The 23,797-nt window shown below is 42.3% G+C and overlaps 1 protein-coding gene across 2 annotated transcripts in view; it reads left to right on the forward strand.

The window, feature by feature from the left end:
- The window catches only part of ITPR2 (inositol 1,4,5-trisphosphate receptor type 2), a gene marked incomplete at its 3' end in the record, with an annotated part of 242,672 nt that overhangs the window by 172,161 nt on the left and 46,714 nt on the right, over window positions 1–23,797 (forward strand). For both annotated transcript variants that reach the window (XM_082280065.1, XM_082280066.1), the window contains 3 exons: window positions 1,665–1,775; window positions 6,564–6,659; window positions 7,831–7,950. In XM_082280065.1, the coding sequence (XP_082136191.1) occupies window positions 1,665–1,775; window positions 6,564–6,659; window positions 7,831–7,950 (327 nt within the window). The remainder of the gene's footprint in view (window positions 1–1,664; window positions 1,776–6,563; window positions 6,660–7,830; window positions 7,951–23,797) is intronic.

Raw genomic sequence — 23,797 nt, forward strand, 5'->3', positions numbered from 1 at the left:
TGGAGTCACGGTTTTGGAAATGCATTGCAAACACAGACTTGTGTTCTTCATTTTCACACAGTTCGCCCTTTCTGGTGTTTATACACATTGCTAACATTTACTTTCCATATTTCACATAACTGCCACAAAGTTTAACTTGCTATGCTGCCATACCACTTAGCATCATCTTTAATTATGGTATCAGTAGTGAAATGGATGAGACTAAAGACCACGCTTCTGGTCTCCTGTACTTTGCTCACTGCAGTCTTTTGAAGTCACACAGCTGTGACTTTTGGTAAAAGTCTCTTTAGTGCCGTGCTGAAGAAGTGTAGCAAGGTAAAGGATGTAGTTACTTGCTGCCATGTTTGATCTGAAGAGAACTGTGGTGAAGTTGTCATAGTGGATGAAACTGCAGAATTTTTGCTATGGATTAGCAGTGGGAAAATTGTGGTGAGCAAAATTACAGAAGCAATCTGTTGTTTATGCGAGAAATAGCTGAAGAAATACATGCAATATTAATGCTTCTTCATTAACGAGCACCAATGAAATGTAAAGTGCTATTACTGCCATTGCTGGTAATCAGCTGCATTTACTTAATATTTTTAAAACAAACAAAAATCCTTTAGTGGACTAAATTTTGAACAGTCATATTCAATCCACTTATGAATGGGAAAAACAACTGTATAAAAGGTATAGCTGCAAGACTGGAGATGAAAAAAAATGTTACAAGTTAATGTGTTCTCCAACAAATTTACATGAGAAGCACTGGAAGAACACTGATATGGAAGGGAATGATGAATTACACTTTATTACTTAGACCTATCTGCTGGGAAGTCACTCAGGATTTGAGCTACACTTGCTTACACCAACTGCAAGTCTAATTCAATATATTTCAGGGGCAAATGCTCCATGCTCTCATTTTCATTTCCCCCCCCCCTCTCTGTCTTTCTGGAAGACTTTTCCTTTCCTAGTGACCTATAAACCTGCTAGAGTAAAGTGCCACAGGCTCTTGTATAACTGACTCTTACATGCAAGGCCTAGAACATCCAGAACTCCAGCTGTAAAGGCATTTGGGAAGTACCATTGGTCACAAATGGAGCTTTGAATTCCATATCCAGAAATACCCTTCTATGCAAGACATGTCTAGATGCATGTAGAGAACCTTGATTTTCATGAGCACTTCATGCTATAACAGCAATATTAATGCTGGCTGCTGAGGGCAGATGAAGAATCTGAGCGTGCAAATTTGGTTGTGCCTGCAGTCAAGCTTGCCTTTTATGTCTGAGGCTGGCATGTGCTCAGCTGAATCTGGCAGTGCTCCTGAGGGCTGCTGTCTGTAACTTGTACCACTTGGTGCCAAGCCCTGCGGGATTCACTGGGAGCAGATTTTAGCTTGCACCACCTTTTTTCCAGTTGGGTGTTTCACTGCTGGCAGTGTTTGGGTTAGTTCTGTACACACAAGTCTCCCCCAGCACTTCTTGTGGCATGTTTTCAGGCTGTTCTGCTTTGGCTGAAAGGTTCATTGCTGTTGCAAGGTGGTTTACGTTCTGGGTCCTTCTTTTGGAAATTTCCTGATGTGCATATTCTCTCCCTCCCTCTGGCTGTATTGTCTCCCTCTTTTCCCTGCTCCTCCCCTCCCTCCCTCCTTCCCTTGCCCCATTCCTTTATCTTCTCTTATTTTGCAGACATGCATAGCCACCCATGAGTCTAATGGGATTGATATTATAATTGCTCTCATCTTGAATGACATAAACCCTCTTGGCAAATACTGCATGGACTTGGTGCTTCAGCTCAAGGTACAGTATATGTAAATTTGTTTATTTGCATTTGGGTAATAACAGAAGACATACCTATGTGAGAGCTCTAGGCAGCCTGACATTTACTTAATCTTACCATAGTGCAATATGCTCAGAAGCCTTTGGGAAAAAAAGCTTGCAAATGAGTTCATCTCAGCTTCAGAATCCTTATCAGGCCCTCTGCCATAGGCTTTTTGACCCACTCCTATGTTTGGGACTATGTCCTCAGCTTTTTCTTTAAAAAAATCCTATCAATCAGGCATGACACAGCTAGCATGAAAAGTCTGTAATGTGGATTAAAAATCTCTCAAGACTGATAAATAGCCATACTGTACAGGCATGCAACAAGTCAGGCATTCTCTCTAAATACTTTGAATTCTTCAAAATTATTTGAGAAGGAAATACTGTGAAAAAGAATAATGCATCAGGTGACCTGCAATGTCAAATAAAGTTGAAAACAAGGTTCAAGTAAATTGTACTTTATTTCCCTTCTCAGTGTCCTCTAAGGGGAAACACAAAGTGTAGAGTGTGAGGGCATAGCCTAGAGCAGGAGGGCTTGTAAAGTAATTTTGTTCTATATTCTGGGGAGAGTTGGACAGGCTCTTAGATAAGTTTCTCCTGCCTGTGTGCCAGTGCATGTGGAGGGGAGCTCTGCAGCTGTACTGTCTGCCAAGCAGGGTAGAATCTGTCCAGGAGGAGCCCTGGGTTATTGCCTTTTCTTGCCTCCCAAATTAAGTATTTCCATTGCAGATGGTCTGTTTCCTCCCCAAACCAGCAAATACTTTGTGGTAGCTGCATTGCATCATATTGGCAACATTATACATGTCTAATAAAATAATTAATATAGCTATATATCATGTACAATGAAACATTGAATCAACAGTGCCTTACATATGATTTTAATAACTGTAATTACATTTTTGAATGGCAATATAATTCAGGCCCCCCTCTAGCAAAACACTTAGGCAGACATTTAACTTTGAACATGCAGACAGTTCTTTTGAAGTCCAAATTTCAGTCTCTGTAAAGATGTAGCTGCGTTCACTCCAGTGCCATTTTGATTTGCCATTGTTGTGAGGCTAGCAAATGCTTGTAGAACAACCTTCCTGTGTAGAAGCCAAAAATGGAGTTCAGAGACAGCTCTGCAAGGACCAATGAGACCCTGTTCACAGGAGGCCGTCTGTGCTCAGACTCACTCAATTAGCAGACATCGTGGTGGATGATAGCAGAGGTTCAAACTGTGGAAATGGTTCGGATTTTACAGAATCACAGAGTCATTTGTTTTAATAGGGATGTCTTGAGGTCATCTTGCCCAAGCCCCCTGTTCAAGCAGGGTCAGCTAGAGCAGGTTTCCCAGGACCACGTCCAGCTGAATATCTCCCCAACTGGAGACTCCAGAACATTTTGGGCACCCTATCCCACTGTTTGATCCCTGTCACAGTATAAAAGTGTTTTCTTGTGTTTAGATAGAATTTCATGGGTGTTTTATTTTGTCTCTTGCCCTCTCACCGGACACTGCTGAGAGGGGTCTGGTGCCCTCTTTTAGATTTCCTCCCACCAGGTATTTATACACATTGATAAGATCCATCTGAGCCATCTGTACTCCAGGCTGAACTCACAACTTTCAGTGGCTCCTTATATGAAAATTGCTCCATTCCCTTCATCATTTTTATGGCTTTTTGCTAGACTCTCGTTCCATTATGTCCATATCATTCTTGTACTCTGGAGCTGGACACGTTGCTGGGCAAGATGTGATCTCAAGAACTGGATCCAAATTAAGAAGCTGCCCTTTTTGATTTTGAGTGGCAGCACATTGAAATATTAAAGCAATGAGTTTACCAAGTAATGTTTAACATTGACACACACATTGTCAGTGTTCATAGGCAACTTTGAAGTCGCAAATACATAAATTTTGTGTTGAAAATACAGAATTCAAAGTATATAGGCCCATACATTTACACTTACAAACAAGCTCAGACACTGTTTTCAGGGGACATTGTATGTTGAACTTACACCTCCCAACCAGAGGAAAGGCAATGCAGAGTTATATTTTCCCATGCCATCTTAGTTTAGCTTGTTTTGCACATAGTTTTTGATGTGGTATTTAATTACATCTTCATGGATTATATTTTCCAGTGGACTCCCGAATCATGTAGTGAGCAGAGCAGACAGTGCTCACTGAGTGCACAGATGGCCAATGCTCTATTCTGCCTCTTTTTAATTTTGAGTGTGACCCCCTGGCCTTCCTTACTGACTGGTGTGTAAGCCCTGGCACACAGTAAGACCTCGATATCTGCCACATCTGTGACAGGATGAAGAGACATTGTCAGTCTAAGGGTACAGAGAGTCTAATACAGGTGTCTTCTTTTTTTTCCTCATAGCTGTACCTAGTTGCTTCACTCATTAATTTATTTGTCCAAAATTTTTCTCAGGAGATGAGATGGGAGACCAGGTAAAGGTGAAGAGTAGAAGTGCTTTGGGCTGTCCTGTTTTTTAGCACCTGGAAACTGATTTTTCTCAGTACTAATGTGTTACGAACTTTGTGCTGTATTTTCCAAGTGATGGACTTCTTTTCCTCACTGATGTCTGGGATTAGAAATCAGATCCAAATGTTCAGAAAGTGAGGAATAAGTAGTCAAATAACCATCTCAAATGCCTGTTGTAATTCTAGTCCATGGCATGGCACTTCTGCTGAGTCAGGAGCAAGAAGCTGGCTGTTGATGACACAAAGTTCTACCTACCCTCTACCTTTCCCAGCTTCCTGGGAGCTGCAGCAGATTTCTGTCCATCCCCAGGGTTGTCTGTACTGGGAAATAGATTCAAAGTCCTCCTCACCCCTGAGTGAGTGGACTGATGCCTTCCTCCTGTTTCCTCCTTTTCCTTACCAAGCTACCTGGGAGCCTGTCATGGCCCCTTCCCTCCTCCTCAGTTTGAGATCCTACCAGTGCTACCACAACTGACTTGATCACTACTGTAAGGGAAAACTGCAGAAGAGGAAGCATCCTGCTTTTTAGAACAGCATCCTGTTAGGAATCCTCATCAAAATGCTGTCCTCTCCCTCCACGTGTTCTCGTTCACTGTGCACGTTAAACTTCAGTGTTGGTTGCAAGGTAAAGAGTCTGACTTGACCTTTCCCATGGATGGTCCTGATTTGATTTGGAAGCAAAAGGAAAGGGACATGGCAAAACTCATATGGAGTGCTGTTCTCCTTGAGTCAGTCCCAGTTAGGTCTTCTCATCTGTTGTTCTTTGTCCTTACCTCATTCCTGTGTCGGCAAGCCCAGGCTCCTCTGTCCTGGCTTCTCTCTCAGCTCCCAGCCTCTTCTCCCAGAAGTTTCTAATTCCCCAGTTATGTACAAGTCTTCATTCTAATCTACTCTCCTTCCATTTACCTTCAGTCTCATCCTTCAGTCCTCCAGTCAGAGGTGTTTAATCCTCAGCTTAACACAGCCCTGAACAAGCTGCTTTGAGCAGGGGCTGGACTGCTGGAACCTTAGTCCAGAGGGCAGCCTTTAGTGTATGGTTTTATGATCCAACCTGCATGGCTTTGTGATTCTGTGCTCACCAAGAATAACCCCTGTGGGCTTTTAGCTGTGGAATTAGTGGGTTTCTGCTCTGTGGTACTCAAACTGTAATTTACAAAATGCTTCCGAGTTGGACGAGTTTGGCTGGGAGACTTCGACTCGTGTGATTGTTCTGTTGGCCTCTAGTGCTCCATATTTTCAGCTCTATCATCAAAACTTGGGGATGCAAAGTCTGCTTAAAACACAAGTTGCTTAAACATGTAGGGAATAACGTCTTTCTTTTTGCCATGGTCCCAAAAGGAGCTGAACCCTTTTCCTCTGAAACTGCCCATGCCAATTGTCTGAGGCACACCCTCACTGGAGAAATTTCAGCTGCAATTGTTGATAATGGCAATAAGCAGCTGAGAATGAGGTTGTAGGGTGGGTTGGGAGTTTTCCTGGTCCCTACCTCTTCCCTTGGGGCTGCCTCCTGCTTCCAGGTGTTCCAACAGCTCGGTCTGTAACAGGGGATGATGAGGGGATGCTGTGACAGGTCAGCCAAGGCAACCCTGCTCTGCCAGAAAGCAGCCAGACCTCCAGAACCATTCTTCCTCTCCACTTCACCACAGCTGATTTAATTGGAAGACAGACGGGTCTCTGAAGTCTGAGGCACCACTGGGCTACTGCTGCTAAAGCTCATGCTGTGTAATCCTCAGGAGAGATTTGGTGAAAAGCAGCCAGTTGACAAAGCAAAGGTTGTCTTTATATATTCCCTCAGGAATATTTAGTAGTGAAACAAAATCTCAGAAGCGTATGAAAACAGTTTATTTTACAGCCTTTCAAATAATAACCAGCTGGACTTCATAAAAACCAAAGGGGAAGGAAACCTGCCTGAATGATAAAACCTTTTGTGTAATATGTTTTGTAATTGCCTCTGTTGAGTCTCGTTTTAACAGAAAGCCAAGGCAAAAATTGCTAGGTAGGCAATAAGGAAAGGAAATGGAATTTAATTTCTTGTGCACAGTCTGCAGCAACACTCTGTATTTAAGTCAAATATTTTTCAGTGTTTAAAATTTTCCTTCCAATATTGCGTGCAGAGTTAGTGCTACAGTATGCTGACACTAAAAAAACCCCTATTAAATATGTCAGTAAAATAAAAGATGCAAGTGGTTGAAAATCTTATCCACTAAAAAGTGGTCCTCATAATCTCAATTAAAACAAATGCAAGGGTCATTAATCCATGAAAGAGATTTAAAATTTGCATTAATTTGGTTTTGTATCTCTAGAACAATGCCTCCAAGCTTCTGCTGGCTATTATGGAAAGCAGGCAAGACAGTGAGAATGCGGAAAGAATCCTTTTCAACATGAGACCAAGAGAACTGGTGAGAAAACTTGTGAATATTCATAAATCTTTTGGCTGAAAAAAAATCTGTCATTAAAACATTTTTAAAATGATCTGTATCTAAGCTGAGAAGTGTTGGCAGCGTATGGTGGCACAATGTATCAGGATAGTACTAATTCACAAAAAGTACTTTAAAAGGATCAAGCATGCATGATTTCAGTCTTTACGACTTCATTATTTTTATCCATTCCAAGCACTTTTCTGTAATTGTTTCCTAACTAAATTATCATATTCTGGTAGACTGTCTTCAAGTGCAGTTTTTCAGGGGCTGGCAAATTAAGCCTGTACAGTTTATGAAGCAGTGCTAACAGAAATGTGTGTGTAGACATAGAATATATTTAATATACATGTATGTTATATATTTATGTTTCATGAACAAAGAGAGTTCCAAACAGTTGTTGCTGTGTTTTGGAACAACCCTGATGTTTGTGGAGGTCTCCAGGAACTTTAAATGGGTTGGAAATCTGGAGAAATTGTTTCCAATACGACTTGACCATGTAACAACAGAGACTGAGAGATCTGGGAATTCTTGAGGGATTCTGGGGAAGTATCTGGAGGCATCATCCCTGCCCTTAGGCAGAGCCCAGTGCCTGCTGGTTTCAGGGCCTCATCACTTAGGTGACATCTCAGCAGGATGAGGCCCTCCCTAGGGTACAACTGCAGGTTTCCTTTGTGTGGGGAACCCTATGCTGGTCCTGCAAGAGGCTTTTGAATATTTGGAATTTCCCCAGCACCCTGCCCAGATCTTCCTTTCCTTTTTGGTTTAGGTGTGTTTTTTTCCTGTGAAATTGTGTTGCTGCCTGTTCTGGCCAGAGGAGGACCATGGCTGCACTGTAAGTGCTGCACAACACTCCCTGCCATATCTAGACCAGCCTTTTGAAGCTTTTGTGAAAATACCTGCTCACAAAGGCTCAGCATTCCTGTTCCTTTCTCATGGTTGCTGATGAAAAATGTGGCGGTTTGGAGCTTCATAAATCCTTGAAGCTTGTCTTTGTTCAGAAAGTGTTTCTCAGGCTGCTCACTCTTCTTGCAGAACTGCAGGGCACCCATCCAGGCTGGAGCTGAACAAAGTGGCTGTGTTCAAACATCATGTGTTTTTCCCCCAAGAATCACATTTATTTCATCTCTTCCTGGCTGGGTTTGTGTTGCAGGTAGATGTGATGAAGAATGCCTACAACCAAGGTCTGGAATGTGACCACGAGGAGGAGAACGGAGATGATGGCATCTCCCCAAAAGATGTTGGCCATAATATCTATATTTTGGCACATCAGGTACATCTTATTTGTTTTGTGATGACTTCCAGAAAAGTGTTATGTGGTTAAACTCCACATTGTCACAGGTGGGGTGATGCACTTCAGTGGTAAGAGAGAAGTAACAGTGTGTTTACTGATAAAAAGCAAAGCTTGATAGCCAATGTGACAGTGGGTTAATGAGATTCAATGGCAAGGCACACTCGATTGTTTACTGCATGCAGGACAGGCTCAGCCAGCACTGTCAGGGAGACCCTCCTGTTGAATTATGATGTTAAGGAACGATCCCCTCGCATTCTAAACTCCTTCTGAGAGGGGAGTTTAGGTGCAGCTGGATCCAGACTTAGTCCCAGCCTTGCCCAACAGTTTATGTCTAAAGGATTATCTGCACACAATCAATCCTTTCTATTGTTTAGCCATCAAGATTTCGGAGTTTAGCACGCTATTAGCCACTTACCAAGAGTCTCTTGTGGTAAAGAATCTCTCGGTCTTGAGAAGCAACCTTGAGAGGCATCCCCTGCTCAAGGGGACATCCTGAATATGTTGGTCCTCCCATTGAGGAGAAATTTCACACAAGTTGTTATTTGTGTGAGATAACAATGTAGAGCAAAACAGTGACTGTCCGCTTAGCTTTGTCTTCTTTTGACATTAACAGATCACTTATCAATCAAATCATAAATTGTGTTACCATTATTGGTGTATTTTAAATAGTGCCTTCAGTTGTGATACCAAGCGAACTTGATTTCAGAAGATTCCTATTATTTTAGATATTACTTTGCCAATAAGAATAATTGGGCCTTTTCACTGCTTTCTCCTTTTGAATTATGCTGTAGTGCCCTCAAGCTTTTTCTGATCACTTTTACTTCTCTACTGGTAAAGGTAGAATGTACACTGAAGGTTGTTATTTAATGGCCTATTTATTCTTCAGAGTAGCTGGTGTCAAAAATAGTTTATCTTTCAATTATGTTCAGAGTATTGTAAAGTTTTTTGTAGTTGAAAAAGTAAGGACCAAGAACTTCTTGGTTATATCATAAATTACTGTATTTGGTATTTCTTATAAGGGCCAAATTTAAAAAAAAAATAGGTTTTCCCTGAGTAAGAAGAAATAAACAGAGGGGGAGAGGGAGTGTTGCTCATTCATTATGTTTATTAAGTGTTGTTAGGAATTGAATACTCGGTGGAAAAAATAAGAGAAGAAAGCAATCTATAGTTACAGTAGTGTTATGCAATGTTTCTTTCAAGCAAGGGATGCAAAAAACCAGTTACTGAGTAATGCTGGTGTGCTTGCAGCACATTTAAATAAGTGAGTATTGTTATTATGTTGGTGGTGGTGTGGTTGACCATGTTGTGCTCTCATGCTGTGTGTGGGGCTGTACATAAGATGCCCATCAGAGATGACAGTATTTTCAGAAAGCATCTGCAGCTCCTTACCTTGTAGGACTATTTACTCCTTGTCTGAATGCTTATAATGAAAATTTAAATGCCTGCCCAATCAAAATGTCAGTATTTTCTGTCTTCTGCCTACAGTTCGTGTTAAATCACTTAACAGGGTCTGTGACATGGAAAATACGATTTGGGGGAGTGGAATATAGGCCTAAAGCTGTACATGAAGTGACTGCTGGGGTCATTTTAAACAAGAGGTCACTGCCAGGGGTACACTAGCTGGCTGAGGTGTAGGTTAAGGTCTGTCCCTAGGTTCATATCCATGGTGCTGGGGAGGTCCATGATGCCACTCCACAGCTATTCCTGATCATAGCTGGCGTTTTGGTTGCATAAGGGTGGATATTTTTACAGCAATTTACTGAGCTCCTTCCTGTTCTGTAAAATTAAATGTCACGATTGGCTCTGTATGCTGTAAAAATATCCATCTTTTTACAAAAAAAAAAAAAAAGAAAAAGGAAAAAAGAAAAAAAGACTGTTTTCTTTTTCTTGCATTTCTGTAACATAGTACTTGTGTTTACAATAGCTTTGCACCCATGTCAGGCCCCATATCAAAACAAAGCAATGCAAGGGCAGGCAATTTGGGGCCTTTCTGTGTCCTCTGCTAATGAAAAGCTACAATTCTTGGCACAGGCCTGCTGATCTTTGACCCCAAACTGTTTCCATGTGTGCCCTTTTGCTCGCCCTGGGATGGGCAGGATACGAGCATGGACCCTCCTCAGTAAGGCCATTGTTGCTGGGTTCCTTTGCTGGCTTCAGTCTCCAAACACCCTCTGCTTTGCTGTCAGAGTGGCTTTTTGGTGTCTGGGCCTTCTGCTGGGCTTAGCTGACCTGATTTATGTAGTATTTCTTTGCTGTGGCCATTCACCTGACTTACTTTTTTTCTACAACCAGTGTGGCTCTTCAGTCACTTTCCTTACGCTTCCTGGTGCCCACTTGCTCTAGCTACAGCTTTTTGGTCCCTCTGTAATAGCAGAATCAAGACTGAGAGTTCCCCTTTTTGCTGTTCCAGCCCTCAAACACAGACAGTTTATTTTGGGGAGCTCCGACTTTCAGTTTTTGTCGTTGCACTCTTCAGGGCAATGCTGGGTTCTGCATTTTGCCACCACTACATCCTTCCTTGCCCTTCCTGTGGTTGATTTTACCAGAAGCAAGAGGCATTCTTGTAAATGTTTGACCCACAGTGCATAGAAAGTTGTACCTGTATCACAAGCAAGGCTGAGATTTCTGTTAGTAAATTGTCCTTACAGCCTCCCAGCCCCTGCCCTAAATGTGCACTTGTACATCGTGCACACACAGAAGGGTGTGGGCACAGCAGCCGTGTCATGCCAGTGATCACATGTCTTTCACATGTTTCACTGTCCTCTCTTTCCTTTATTTCTTCATCTTCCTCCAGCCTGCCACGTGCCATGGCTGTGCTGCTTCCCCTGCACTGACCCCGGAGCTGTCTGGACACTGCTGCTCCTCACTTTTCCTGCTCTTCAATGAGCAGAGGGGAGAAGGGAGTGCCACTGGGAGGAAGCAGAACTGAGCTGTCCACGAGGAGCAGCCCTGAGCTGCAGCCCTACTCTGCAGCCTGGCTTTGGGGCTCCTTCCAGATGTAGCTCTTCTACAGCTGCTTGTGGAGCAGTGACATGAGCTGGTGCTTGACCTCACATCCTGGAAAAATAAGCCTGTTATTGGTGGGTAGAAAGGGTTCGCAATTCTCTTGAAAATCAACAGAGGAGATTCTGTTTTCTTTCTCTAGTTCAAATGTCTTGCTCAGAGCTGAGCCTTGACCTTGCTAATTCCTTGCAGTAGTCTCGGCTGAGTGCCAGAGGTGTGTTATGGACAGTTCCATCACCTCTGTCACCACTTCTCTTCCAGCCTCAGTCAATAGGTATGGTGTTTTTATTGCTGTCCTCTTAAGAGATTGTGTTAAAGCAGGGCACACTTTGTTTTGCAGAGTTAGTAAGGCTGTCCACGAAGAGACTTCATCTTGATGTGATGTCCCTGTAGGAAATTCCAAAAGCTTTTGACACAGTAGCACCAAAAAAAGTTTCATTCTTGCTCCTTATCTGCAGAAGCATTAGTGTAGGAGAATCAAATTTTTAAATAGTTACACAATGAAAGAAATTATAAAAGGCTAAAGAAATCCTCTGGCTTTTCAGATGACTGCTTGAGCTGGCTGCCTGTTAGTCATAACAAAGTATTTCAGAAGTTTGTAAACTAAAACACAACCCTTCATTGGCAGTATTTCCATGAGGTTCATGATCCATTTGATTTACTATGAAGCAAGATAAGGCACTGATTATAACCAGAGGCTCCCGTACTCTGCATACATAGATATACATATATATATATGTTATATATATATCTATATATCTATATATCTATATATCTATATATATCTGTGCTTCTGTTAGTGAAAAATACTTTGGAGTGTTTGTGTTTCTCAGCTCATGCAAACTGTCTAAATCAGGCATGGAGCCCAAGCTAATCCACTGTACCTTTCAGCAGGGGCTTTATTCATGAGGGTCACAAGAACGTGAAATAACTTTACATAGCTTTTTGTCAGCTTGCAGCATGGCAAGAGTGCACTTTCATCTGCCTGTAGAGCTGTGGAGACATATCCTTGATCTGGAAGGATGTGAGTGGGGAGGGAGTAAGGAAGCAAACTAACAAAACTTTTAGGTTTCCAATGCCTTATGAACTCCTCTGCCTGGTTCCCAAGGCTGTGGCAGGGGTGCTGACCCAGTGTGCCACCCCTTTCGTGATGCACGTTCCGTGGTCTCAGGCTAGCAAAATGTTTCCTCAATTTTAAGTTTGTGCTTAAATGCCCTGTTGGAAAGGGAGCACAGGTCTTGGAATTCCACAATACCTTTGTCACTTTCAGGTAAATAGAAGTTTGTTTGTTTATAGTGAGATTAAGCTAAAATATTATTTAAATCCCAACTAAGTAAACTACTTATATTTATTCAATTGTCTGGTGCCACCAAGACTTAATGAAAAATTTTTCCTCACCCCGTAAGGTTAGAAGAATTATCACTGTCTGATATCAGTGCAGTGAAGACAAGTTTGAACCAGGCTATCTTCTGATAGACTAACACAGTTGGAAGTGCCCTTCCATTTATAAGTTCTTAAAATAAACCAAGGAAAAAGAGGTGGATCTGCTGTGAACTGTAAAGTTCTCACTGCAGGTACTGCTAAGGACACACATCTTCCACTCTGGTGCTAATTTTAAATGGACTGAGCAAAATAAGTCATTCAGCCTTATATATTTGTTAGTGTATTAATAAAAGAATCAAGATTTTTTTTTATCAAACTTGGCAGGCGTTATCAAACTAATGTCTTACTGCCGTGTTTACTTCATTGCTTAGTAGTGTAGACAGATGAAGGGTATTTGCTAACTAGGCAATTAAAATGGCAATAATTGATGGCATGGATTTATAGTTTGGGAGTAGGGATACACAACCTTTTTTAAAAGTTACTATTTTTGACGTTTGAAATAGGAGAGGTTTGATAATGAGACTTGGATATGATACATTCGTTAAGGATAAAGTCAGTTTTAAAAAATTTAGCTATCCACATAGGAAAAATTCTGAGAAGCACAAAGCCTTTTATTTCTGTGGGTTTCTCTTTAGTCTGTCTTTCTGTAACTTTCCTCAGATTTGAGTACACCCAGGGCTGGGACCACCTTTACTTTCCACATCAGTTCTGTGCCTACAGCTGCATGGTTCTGGGACTCTTACCTGCTCTAGCAGAACAAAGAAATGGCAATAATAATAGTAATAATAATAATAATAATAATAGTTTCAGAATTTTTTTAAGACTTAATCTTACTTTTTAGAGGGTTTTGGAGCAGTTAAAAGCTCTCATTAATTTTATGTGCCCCTTTTTAAGTAGGTGGTATTATCTGGTGTTACAGGTAAAGGCACCAAGGCAGAAGCAGGCACAGACAGGAAGTCATGAGCTGTCATGGGAAGCAGTCTGGCTTGTTTGATCCCCAGTGCTTTGCTTTGACTGCCACATTGGCTTCCCTCCTATGCTCACTCCATCCCAGCTACTTTGCTAGTGTGGAAAATTAGCTTTTTTTTTTGGGTAGTGCATAATCACTGTGCACATTAGTACCCCAAAAGTCTTCCCAGAGACATGCTAACATGTGTTTTTCAAATAAGCTTTCCTGTGCTGCTAATATTATGGGTTGCTGAGGCAAGAAAAGTTTTCATAAGGTAACAGATGCAAATGTGTGCATGTGTGTGAGGGAGGTATTGTAAGGCTTAAGGGGTTTTTTGTGGGTGGTTATTTTTGGTGTTGTAGTTTGGAGCAGTTCCTGGATTTCCTTCACTTTGCTGTATTTTAACTTTTAGACAGATTCACTTAGACCTTCGTCCTTCTTTTCCCTTGAGTTTGTGTGTGTGTGTATAAAATAAAAGACAATTATTAAAACATATACTATAAGCCAAATGTGGATTCTTGTACTCATCCATTTGTCTTGACCTGAATATAATTCAAGCCAGGTCAAGGGATTCCATGGCAAGACCTTGCTTAAAATGATGGGTGCAGATCTTCCGTGGTTTAATGTGTGAGGAAACAAGTAACACTGTAAATGCAGGCCTCCAAATGTGGAATAGGATCACTGCACGTGACTTCTCCAAAGCTTTCTGAACTGAGTGGGTTGTGCCTGGCTCACTAAACACTGTTCTGCATGAAGTGTGATTGTGGTCAGGTGTAAATTCAGGGTGAAATTTGACTTTTTAAAAAGAAATGTTGGTGAAGAAGGCAGAAATTATTTACTCAATAATGTGCATTGACAAGTGCCTTCTCTAAGACACAGCAAAGAAGCACCTCAAAGGCTGTTTAGGATAGGGAACTGGTGGGACCAGTTACAGCCCAGAAGTCTGCAGTGGGCATGATCTGGCTGAAACTTTAATATCATGGTTATACCATGGAAATAAGATGAACAGAAGACAAGTGGAAAAGTCTTGCAAGAACTGCTTTATCCTTGATAGTGGTGTTGCCATTACTGGCCCATAGCATTTGCCTAAAAGAAATCTCCCTGTCCCTGTGGGAACTGGGAGTTCCCAGAGCAATTTGCTCTAAAAGATAGGCTCATCCAATTGGGAAGCAGCTTTGAGCTCAGGCAAGGATCCTCCAGAAGAGCTGATGTCTGGGGACCACACTGGTTCAGTGATCTTTTGAAGCTTGCTGAGTTCTTTCTGCTCACCCTCTGCCTCAGGTGTTGCATGTCTGTCTTTACAAAACATTAGGTTGTGCCTAGGTTCTGATGACAAAGATTTTCAGTTGATTCTGTTTTGTGAATGAAATGTCTTGGTTCATTTGAGTTTTTACACATCTCTGACTGGTACTCTCTGAAGAAACAAAAAGTGTTTTAGTGTTTGAGACTAGGATTTTGGAAAAAAGACCACTGGTTACACTGAGTGAAAATGTAGTTGGCTCACATTTTGTTTAGCAATGACCATTGTCAAATTGTGCAGCTGATGTGGACAGGAAGCAGTTGGCAGGTATTGTTGGAGGTTGTCCTCCCAAGTACCAGATGACAAAAAGAGAAGAACTTTGTACACAAATAAATAGGACTACCTTTTGAGGCCAGAGGATGATGGACTCTATCCTGTAGGATAAACGTGCCCTTCAGGATGGATAGCTGTGAGTTTGTGCAATAAGTATGCTCTCTTTCTGCAGGACAGGTAAAATTTTTCAAGCTAAAGGATGTCATTTTTTGCAAGGCTATGCTGAACTTCGCAGTTTTTTGGTGTTTTTTTGTTTCTTTGTCCTTAACAGAGAAGCTCTTGCTGATAGCAGTGCCAAAACAAAGGGCTGATGGGAGCCAGTCCCAGGAACCGTGACTGTCAGGGGACTTGTAAGCTTGGCTGCCAGACCTGAAGCTTTCATGGAACTTTTATGCTCCACATGTTGTTTTGTAGTTATCATCCTGATGAGACAGGCTATGGCATCAAAATGACAACGGCTAATTAAATGTCAGGAGAATCAGAAGCTGTTGCAAGGCTTTTACACTGAGATTTCCAAGATTGAAACAGAAGCCAGTGACGCACATCACCCTCCTTGTGGCTCATTAGGATGGGATATAACTCCACGTTCAGCCAGCTGCAGTATAGAGAGACAGTATGGAGGCTGCCATGAGGGCTTGACACTAATGAGCACCTGAAAGCTTAAATAAACCTCTGTGCCTGATGTTAGGTCTCAGGTTATAACCTTGGCAACTTGTCCTTTGATGTTTTCTTTTTCTCCCCTTCTCCTTGGAATCATTCATCTCAGAATCCTGTTCTGGCTTTGATAGGGATCTACATGGGAACCTCTGTTTTCCATCTGGTGTTGTGTTGACTTAGGCTGCTAAGAGCTGCTAGGATTCAAGCTAGAGCTTTTTACCATAGGTTGGCCACAAAAGTTTTAGCTTATTTTAATTTTTCTGGTTCTACTTCTCTAGAACAAGATGAAGTGTCTATTCTACATATGTGTGTGATTTATTATATGTAATGTTAACGAGGGATATATCCTGTTTGACTGTGGCAACCGTGCATTTCACTAGTGCACAGGTGGCCTCAATATTTCTGCTTTGTGGGTTTCTTCTTCTATCTTTAACTTCTGTAATCCTTGTGTTTTGTGGTTTACAAGATTTTTTGTCATTTGGAAATATGCTGAATTGGTGTCGGGGCCCAAACGTTACACCAGAAGAAATATCCTTTCTTTGTCAAATGTCTGCATTGTGAAATCTTCACATTAGTCTGTGGTTTTACTCTGAAAATTGGCTGTGGGACAATGAAATACTGTTCAAGACATTCTCTGCTCTCAGGCTCTGTTTGCAGCCCTGTCCTAGCAATAACCACACTACCTTTTTATTGCTGTCTGAAGCAGCATGGGGTGGACAGAGGGACTTCAGTCCTCCTTTGGTTCTCCGTCACCCGTGGGGCAGTTACTTCACTTCCCACATGAAGAATGGGTCTTCATTTAGCTGTGTCCACAGCTGGTCAGCGTGGGAATGCCTCCACTCAGAGTAGGCAAGCAGTACTGATTTATACTGATTTATATGGATTTATACAGATTTTTACTACTAGAGAACTTGCCTGTTGCCCTCGAACCATGCTCTTACCCTGGAGCTGCCTGCTTGCTTTTGGCATGCATTTAGAGTGATGATATGTGGGTCACAGGGAGGATGGCTTGACTTTAAACTTTTAGATTGAAATTACTTGGAGAAACGTTATGTAGAATTAAGCGTAATTTTCCTTGGAAACTGAGTAAACTCGATCCAGAAGCTGTTGAGAGGCAATAAATGTGGGACCACACAGTGCCGTATTTCCATAGCCACCCTTCAAAGCAGACTGCGTGTTCAGCCAGCCACCCCTGAGTGCTGTGTGCACATTTCACTGGCTCAGAAATGTATGTAATGTAGCTATTTTGTTCAAATTGCTGCAAACTCCCCTCATTAATGAAGTTGAATTACACAAAGTGTTGAGTTCTTGCTCTGGAGACAGAGCTGGAACTTTTCCATTAGAGGTAACCTTCAAATGAACCAAGGTGCACCTTTTTCTTATAAGTATACCCCAACTAAAACATTTTACCCTGAGCTGGGGTTTGGTTTGAGGGGGAGTGAGGGTTGGAAATACCATGGAAGTGAAATCTGGTCTCACTTAATAGTATCAGAGCAGTTCTAATAGGCTTCAGATATCTGCCTTGTGAAATCCTACACCTTAATTAAAATTAGGGGGGGCATCTTCTCTAACAAAGACATAGTTTTTTATGTTCAGTAGTCATTGAAGTAATTACAGGTTAACAAAAATAAAGAGCATTAAACAGAATGTCAAAATATGTCTGTTCCTCACAGTTGCTCCATTTTAACTCTCATCTCCTCTGATGTCACAATTTAATTAGGTATCTCAGTCACCATAGAGTTTTCCAGACAAGATCTGAATTTGTAATCTACAAATAGGCAGAGCTCAGTTGCCATCCTCTGTATTTCATTCATTTAACACAGTGCAGAAAAGTGAAAATGAGGTTCACCTTGCACTTTCTCTGAGGCAGCTTTATGAGACACTGAATAAAAGTGTCCAGCTGTGAAATTTAGTTTTAACGGTTGATTATGCTTTTCTACACCGAAAGTGAGGTGATCAGGTACTTATGATCACCTTCAGACCTGCACACAGATAAGCATCTAATCAACCTGGGGTTAAAGAAGCCTTTTCTCTCCCTTTTTCTATGGGCAAGGATTTTCAGAGTTTGTTTTACAAATGATGATCTGTGGTAGCCTTAAATGAACTTCGTTTGGAAAATCTTTCCAGCTTTTTCTGTCTTTGAGTGTGCAGAACACCACTTAGCTGCTAGTTGGTTGGGTAAAGCAGCATTATTTGTGAATGTTTGGTAAGGAAAGAGATGAAATTTTTACTCCCACCAGGAGCTGTTATTTCATAGGTGCCAGGTGAAAGTGCTTTCCTGAGGACAATAGCCATAATACAGAGTTGGAAAGAACAACTCATCATTTTACATTCTCTTCTCTCTGGTCCTATGCTCCTAATTTTATTTATTTTTAGGGATGTTTTGCTCTGCTGATTGGAAAGGGAGGCAGAGATTCAATAGCATGGTGCAAAATGTTGGAAAATCTCACCATTGTAAATGTTTGAGGAGAGTCATCTCTCGGTTCCTGTCCATCTCCACACTGGTACACTGCCCTGTTTTCTACTGTACAATGTACATACATCAGGCCCTGGCAGATAGTAGGAAATCCATGTCTGCTGTGAATTCAACAGATTGCAGCTTCTGCTGTTTGCTTGCTGCTTCAGTCTCATATGTTTTTGACTCTGAATGAGCAAGTTATGCTTTTTTGTGTGTTGTGGAACAACGTGTTGAGAAGGTGGGATGTGAACAGGACTGGCTACGAACAGGCTTTTTAATTTGACATCGATGTAACTTGAATCACAGAGTCTCAGCCATGATTCCAGGCTGCAGCTGAGGACTTAAGCCTCTTTAATGTGCCTCATTGAAGACAGGGAGATGGCTTATCCCAGCCTTTGCAAGGGCAGTGTGCTGTGGCTGTCTTCCAAGCCACACCTGCCTGTGGCACAGCTGGTGATGATGTCAGGTTGGGTTGGTGAACTGCATTCAGCTGAAGGGGTCACAGTGTGCCAAAGAAACCGTGGCACTATCCTGCAAATAGGAGAGACAAGACGAGTTTGGGTAGATCCTGAAGAAGAGGATGAGTCCATTCTGGAAGGATCAACCCATGAGGAGCTTTCTGCTCATGGTGCCAGAGGAAGGGATGTTGAATGCCAGTCAACGTCTCCTGGTCTTATAGCTCACAGAAGGAAGTGTGTCCATACTTAAAAACTTGAAACTGTGGTTCCCCTCACCACATTGCCCCCAAAGTAAGAGTCAGCAGCAGCAGTTCCTTCTTTTGTTTGTGCTAGCCTGCCTTTTCTAGAGAAGCCACATAGTAGACAGAAGAAGATAGCTGGCTGAGAGTCACATTCTGCAGGGAAGAGAAATATAGAAAGTGAAGGGCTTGGGAGCAAAAGAATTTGAAGAGTTCCTGAAAAGTTCTCTTATCTCAGGTGTTTTTATGCATTTTGGATGCATTTAAAGTGTTGGTGGCTTTTAGAGGTGAACGGTTCTCTTGCTGTGTGGATTTGGGATCTATATATCTGCTGGTTTGGGCCTTTCCCAGACTGTGTCTATACAACACTGGTGCCAGTGTTTTTGTCTGCCTTTTATGGAAGTAGCATGTGGCTGAGATCTTCTTCCTTGTTATGCTCTGAAGAAGACTATTTGTAGAAACTCTGCTCTCCTTTTCTTTCTTTTCCATTGAACTTTCTCGTTACCTCCCTATAATCATGTCTGACACTTCCATCATCTGATTTCCTTCCATCCTGTACTTTGCAAAATTTTGCATACAGTAATCACAGGAGGCAGTCTCTGAGCGCAGTTGTGCCATCCTGTTGGAATTCTGGATTGCATGCTACTGTCCACATCCTATGTCCAGTATGGCCAGTGTACACCAAAATCCGAGTGTGCCCCTGTATGCATTGGGCTGGTTTGACTCAGGCAGGCACAGCTGCCCATGACAGTTTACACATAGCCTGTGGAGATGTTTCACATCCACCCACCTCAAATTAATTTTGTTTGGTTGCAACGCATTTTGTCTGACCTGAATTTCCCCACACACGTGTACACTTCATTTTTTTTTGGAATTCAGCTTTGCCTGCAAAAGAAATTAGAAAGGAGGCACGTGGAAGTAAAGTTCGTTGAAATATTAACAAGTCATTTTGTCTTCTGCTGGTTTTCATCAGGGTAAAAAAGAACAGCAAAACCACAACAAAAATAGCAATGAAATTACTATGGGGGGCTGCAAACATAATAGTGACAGAGTTCACTTAGCTGTGGTGGTTTCTTTTATGTGATAATATTGAGGTGTTTTATTTCTCCCCTGTGAGGTAGATCACTATTAGCTGCAATTTGTAGTGTGCCCCATGTGGAGGCTGGGGAGGAGAGTTGGTGCCTCAGAGGTTACACGAGGCCATGGAAGACCCAGCAACAGAATCCAAAGCGTCTGGACCACCCAGGGACCTGCTCATGTACCACAAGCCATCAGGGAAAGATTAAGTCTGAACCCTTTTGGTTGCTCTGTACGGTATAATTGTCTAATGAAATCAATGAATACTTGATGTGAGAGTCTCCCATTGCTCCATCCCTGCTGTTCCTAATGTTTGTTAACAGATTGCTTTGTGGCAGAGTGCAAAGGTGCCGCTCTATAAAACTGTAATGACTTCTGGAACGGAAGTTGCCCTGTGTATTGCAGAAAGCACCATTCAGTTTTGATTGGAACATGGGGAGCTGAGAAGTTGTTATTGCTTTTAGTGCAGCTACTTGGAATAAAAATTTCTGCTCAGTTATGGTTAAGATGACATTTCCTTTTTCCCTGCTTTTTTCTCTCCTTGTTTACCGATGGAGTTGGAATGTTCTCATTTGCCCTGGGCAGGGAGCTGGCGTGTGGTAAAGGCCTGGCACGCCAAAGAAGAGGAGCTCCTTTTCTGTCTCCTATGTTCCTCTGTCTGTCACCCATCCTGTTTGCTACTGCCTCGACTTTCTCTTGGCTGTTTTCTCTCGGGGCTTTTCTTGTCAGTCCCCGGGCAGCTTTTTTATCCTTTCTTGCTCTCTAAGATGAAAATGAAGTGTTTGGTGAGATGACTGGGTTATCCCTGGTGAGGGGGTTTGGCGGTGCTAGATCTCACACTGCCTGGCTCTGGGAGCCAAAGGGACTAAAGAGGACAAAAGAGGAAGAGATCAAGGCTGTAAATGAGCCCCAGCTGCACGAGCTTGTTGGCACAGCAAGGTGAGGCTCATCTGAGCATTATTTTGCTGTTGCTGCAAGTTACATTTTGTCACAGTTTCCCCTGGTGAAAGACCACTGGCCTTTGGGCTGGCAACCCACACTGCAGGATGTGTGGTTACTGACAGGGTAGGGGTGAAGATAATTTACAGCAGATCTGTCAGATGTCATGCCTTGGGCATCAGGTACCAACACTCTTGCCTCGCTTTCCCCAAGGGCTGTTGTTCATTAACTGCCAGGCCTGTGGAGTGGCCTCCCTGCCCTGACAGGCTCGAGGGGGCTGGCTGGCACCCCAGAGGGGGAGTGAGGCAAGGGCAGAGGGGTCTCTGTGCAGTGTGACAGCTTACAGGCATGTCCACACCCAGTTCCCTCCCCAAAACAAGCCTCAGTCCCCAGCACGCTCCCGACCAGTGCCCTTCCCCTGCCAGGAGTGCCCTGTGTGCCAGGTGCCATCACATGCCAGCCTTACTGCTGCCTTACAGCTGTGAGAAGAACTGAGAGAATTGGAACAAGGATAATAATTCTTTCAAGGATTTTGTTTCTACATTTTTAGATGTTTGTAATACTTCCTAATAGTAATACTGTAAATGGTATCAAGGCATAGGAGCTGTTTGTGCTATTTGTGTCATTCTTTCTGCTTCTCAGCCAGTTATCCAGTGCTTTTTGTACTATTCCGTCAACATTTCCTAGGAAATCAGTTTAACATGTTTGACACCTTGCCTGTGAACTGACTCTTCCATGAAAACCCTGATTGCCTACAGGACACTAAACCTCACTCATTTAGATCCCTTTATACCATTCTAGTCATAGAACATCACCTTTACCCCTATGTTTGGCAGTTTTAAAATGCTGGGGAGTGAAATAAATCTCTCAGAATTTGGGGGTCTCCAACCTCATGTCTATAGCTTCTATTTCTTATACTTTTTTCTGGCATTTCTTGTCCTTTTGGGGCTTCAGCAAAGCCTGGTGTAATCAGCAGGAATTTTGACAACCATCTCAGCTGTGTACTGGATAAGGCCTCGTGCCTTTGATGAGAACGTGAGAGGCCCCTGCAGTTTACAAGTTACAACCAGGGACTGACACATCCTTATTAAAATACAGCGTGTCTCTGTGTTTTACAGAAATATTGAAAAGTGGAGAAAAACTTTCTCTTTTCCAAGCAATTTTTCCACATGCACACATGTATTCACACACTGCTATTTTGGCAAACCAATCTACTATACCACGTCAGTGAGTTAATGACAGGCTGGTGAAATGAATGTTCACAGCTTTAAATCAGTCTTTTCTTTAAGAGCATTTAAATAACTTCATTTTTGTTCAAGGTAATCTTGACTATAAAACTACGGGCCTGCAGGAAACCCATATATTAATTGCAAAAGGTGGTTCTGCTGTGGTTTTCCACATTGCTGATCACATATGGCATCCCAGATGAGTAGCGGATCTGATTTTATAGTCATGTTGTGTCAGGAGTTTAGACTGCATATTACTTGTAATTCTGTCATTTGTCTCTGCTGTTTCTTTATTAATCTCTTCAGCGTTCTTGGTCTGTCCTCAATCTTTCACATTTTGTACTGATACTTTATTACAGTGTTTTCCAAATTTTTTAAGTAAAAATCTTTCAAGATGAACAGCAGTCCTTCCTCAGGAGCTGACTGAAAGCCAAATGATCTTTATTCATATAGCTATTGCCTCACACATCCCCTCTTTGGAAATCACTGTTCCATTATATGCTGTTGCTTCCTTGTCCCTACATGCCTTGATGAACAGTAAAATACAGTGTTGACATTTAAAATATTGTCACTGGCATGGCTGATGTGAATGAGTGAGTGAGTGAGTGAGTGAGTGAGTTTTCTCCTCAATAGTGATTTTTCTGGGGCTCTTTGCAAATTCAGGCTCTAGTGATGGTTACTTTTTTGTATCAGTTCCACTTGCCGTGTATTTTTGAGGTGCATTTTTTGAGCTTTGCTTTGAGAACATAAATGGGGCTGTTCTTCTCATTATGGCTGCTCTCAGCCACGTCTGTCCCATGTCTTGTCCTCCAGCTGCCCCACAAGATTTGTGCAGCACACTGGATATAACACTTTACTGCATCACAGCAGTTAAATATGAAAAAAAATCACTCAGAGCTTGCATGGCCTTTACACGCCACGCACAAACTGTCACCTAGGGTGTATTATAAACTTGGATAAACTTTCTGTATTTTAGGTTCACAGTTTGTCACTGCATTGTTATTTTCATTGCTGTGTCTTTGATCTCACAAAAAGCTCTGCCCTGGTCAAGGCATCTGTTGACACAGTCCCCCTGGCCCACGTGGGCCTTTGAGCTCGTTATGGGGCGAAGGAAGGATCATGAAAGCAGAGCTTCAGAAAACACTGTGGTTGCCAAATAACAGCATTCCTAAAGCTGTTCTGTGTCATACTGTGGGCCTCTGCTTTGGATCTGAGCTCTCTCAGATTGCTGTCCACAATGTTCTTTCATCAGTGTAGCTGTGGCAATACAGAAATATTAGCAGTAGTTATTGTTGTGTCGATGTAGAGGAATCCATCCTGTGTAGGAGCTGCAATATGAGCAGAAAATTGATGGGCCCTTTGCCCTGACACTACCGTCTGAAGGTCTAGAGTACACAGAAGGTAAGTGGTATTAAAAGACTTGGAAGCTGAGAGAAATGAAGTTATGAGTGAAGAAGATTCAGCATCAGCAGCTGAAGATTGCTGGTGCCTTTAGGTAGATTCCCTGTCTGAAATGTGCTGCAGTTCCTCCAGCTTGGTCAGCAATCCCGCGTTGTTTCTGACTGTCTTTTCTGGCAGTCAAGGGGCTGGCACAGAAAATCCTGTCTTTTTCTTCAGGTCACTTTGTCCAGTGGCTGTGCTGGAAAGCTCCAGCTGTGCAGTGCTAGGTTCTGTTCACACGTTGGCACAGGACAGTCACAGCCTGAGGGCTCCGCCTCAGAAAGCACAGTGCAGACCACCAAATACACACTGTTTTAAAGAGTGTGGCTGCTGTTCACGTGAAACCTGCTAGCAAAATATGCTCAATCTCAAATCTCCAGCAGGCTCTGAACACCCTGTTCTAGCCAATCCCATTAGAGCATGA

Source organism: Coloeus monedula (genome assembly GCF_965178545.1).
Source record: "Coloeus monedula genome assembly, chromosome: 4".
Taxonomy (NCBI): domain Eukaryota; kingdom Metazoa; phylum Chordata; class Aves; order Passeriformes; family Corvidae; genus Coloeus; species Coloeus monedula.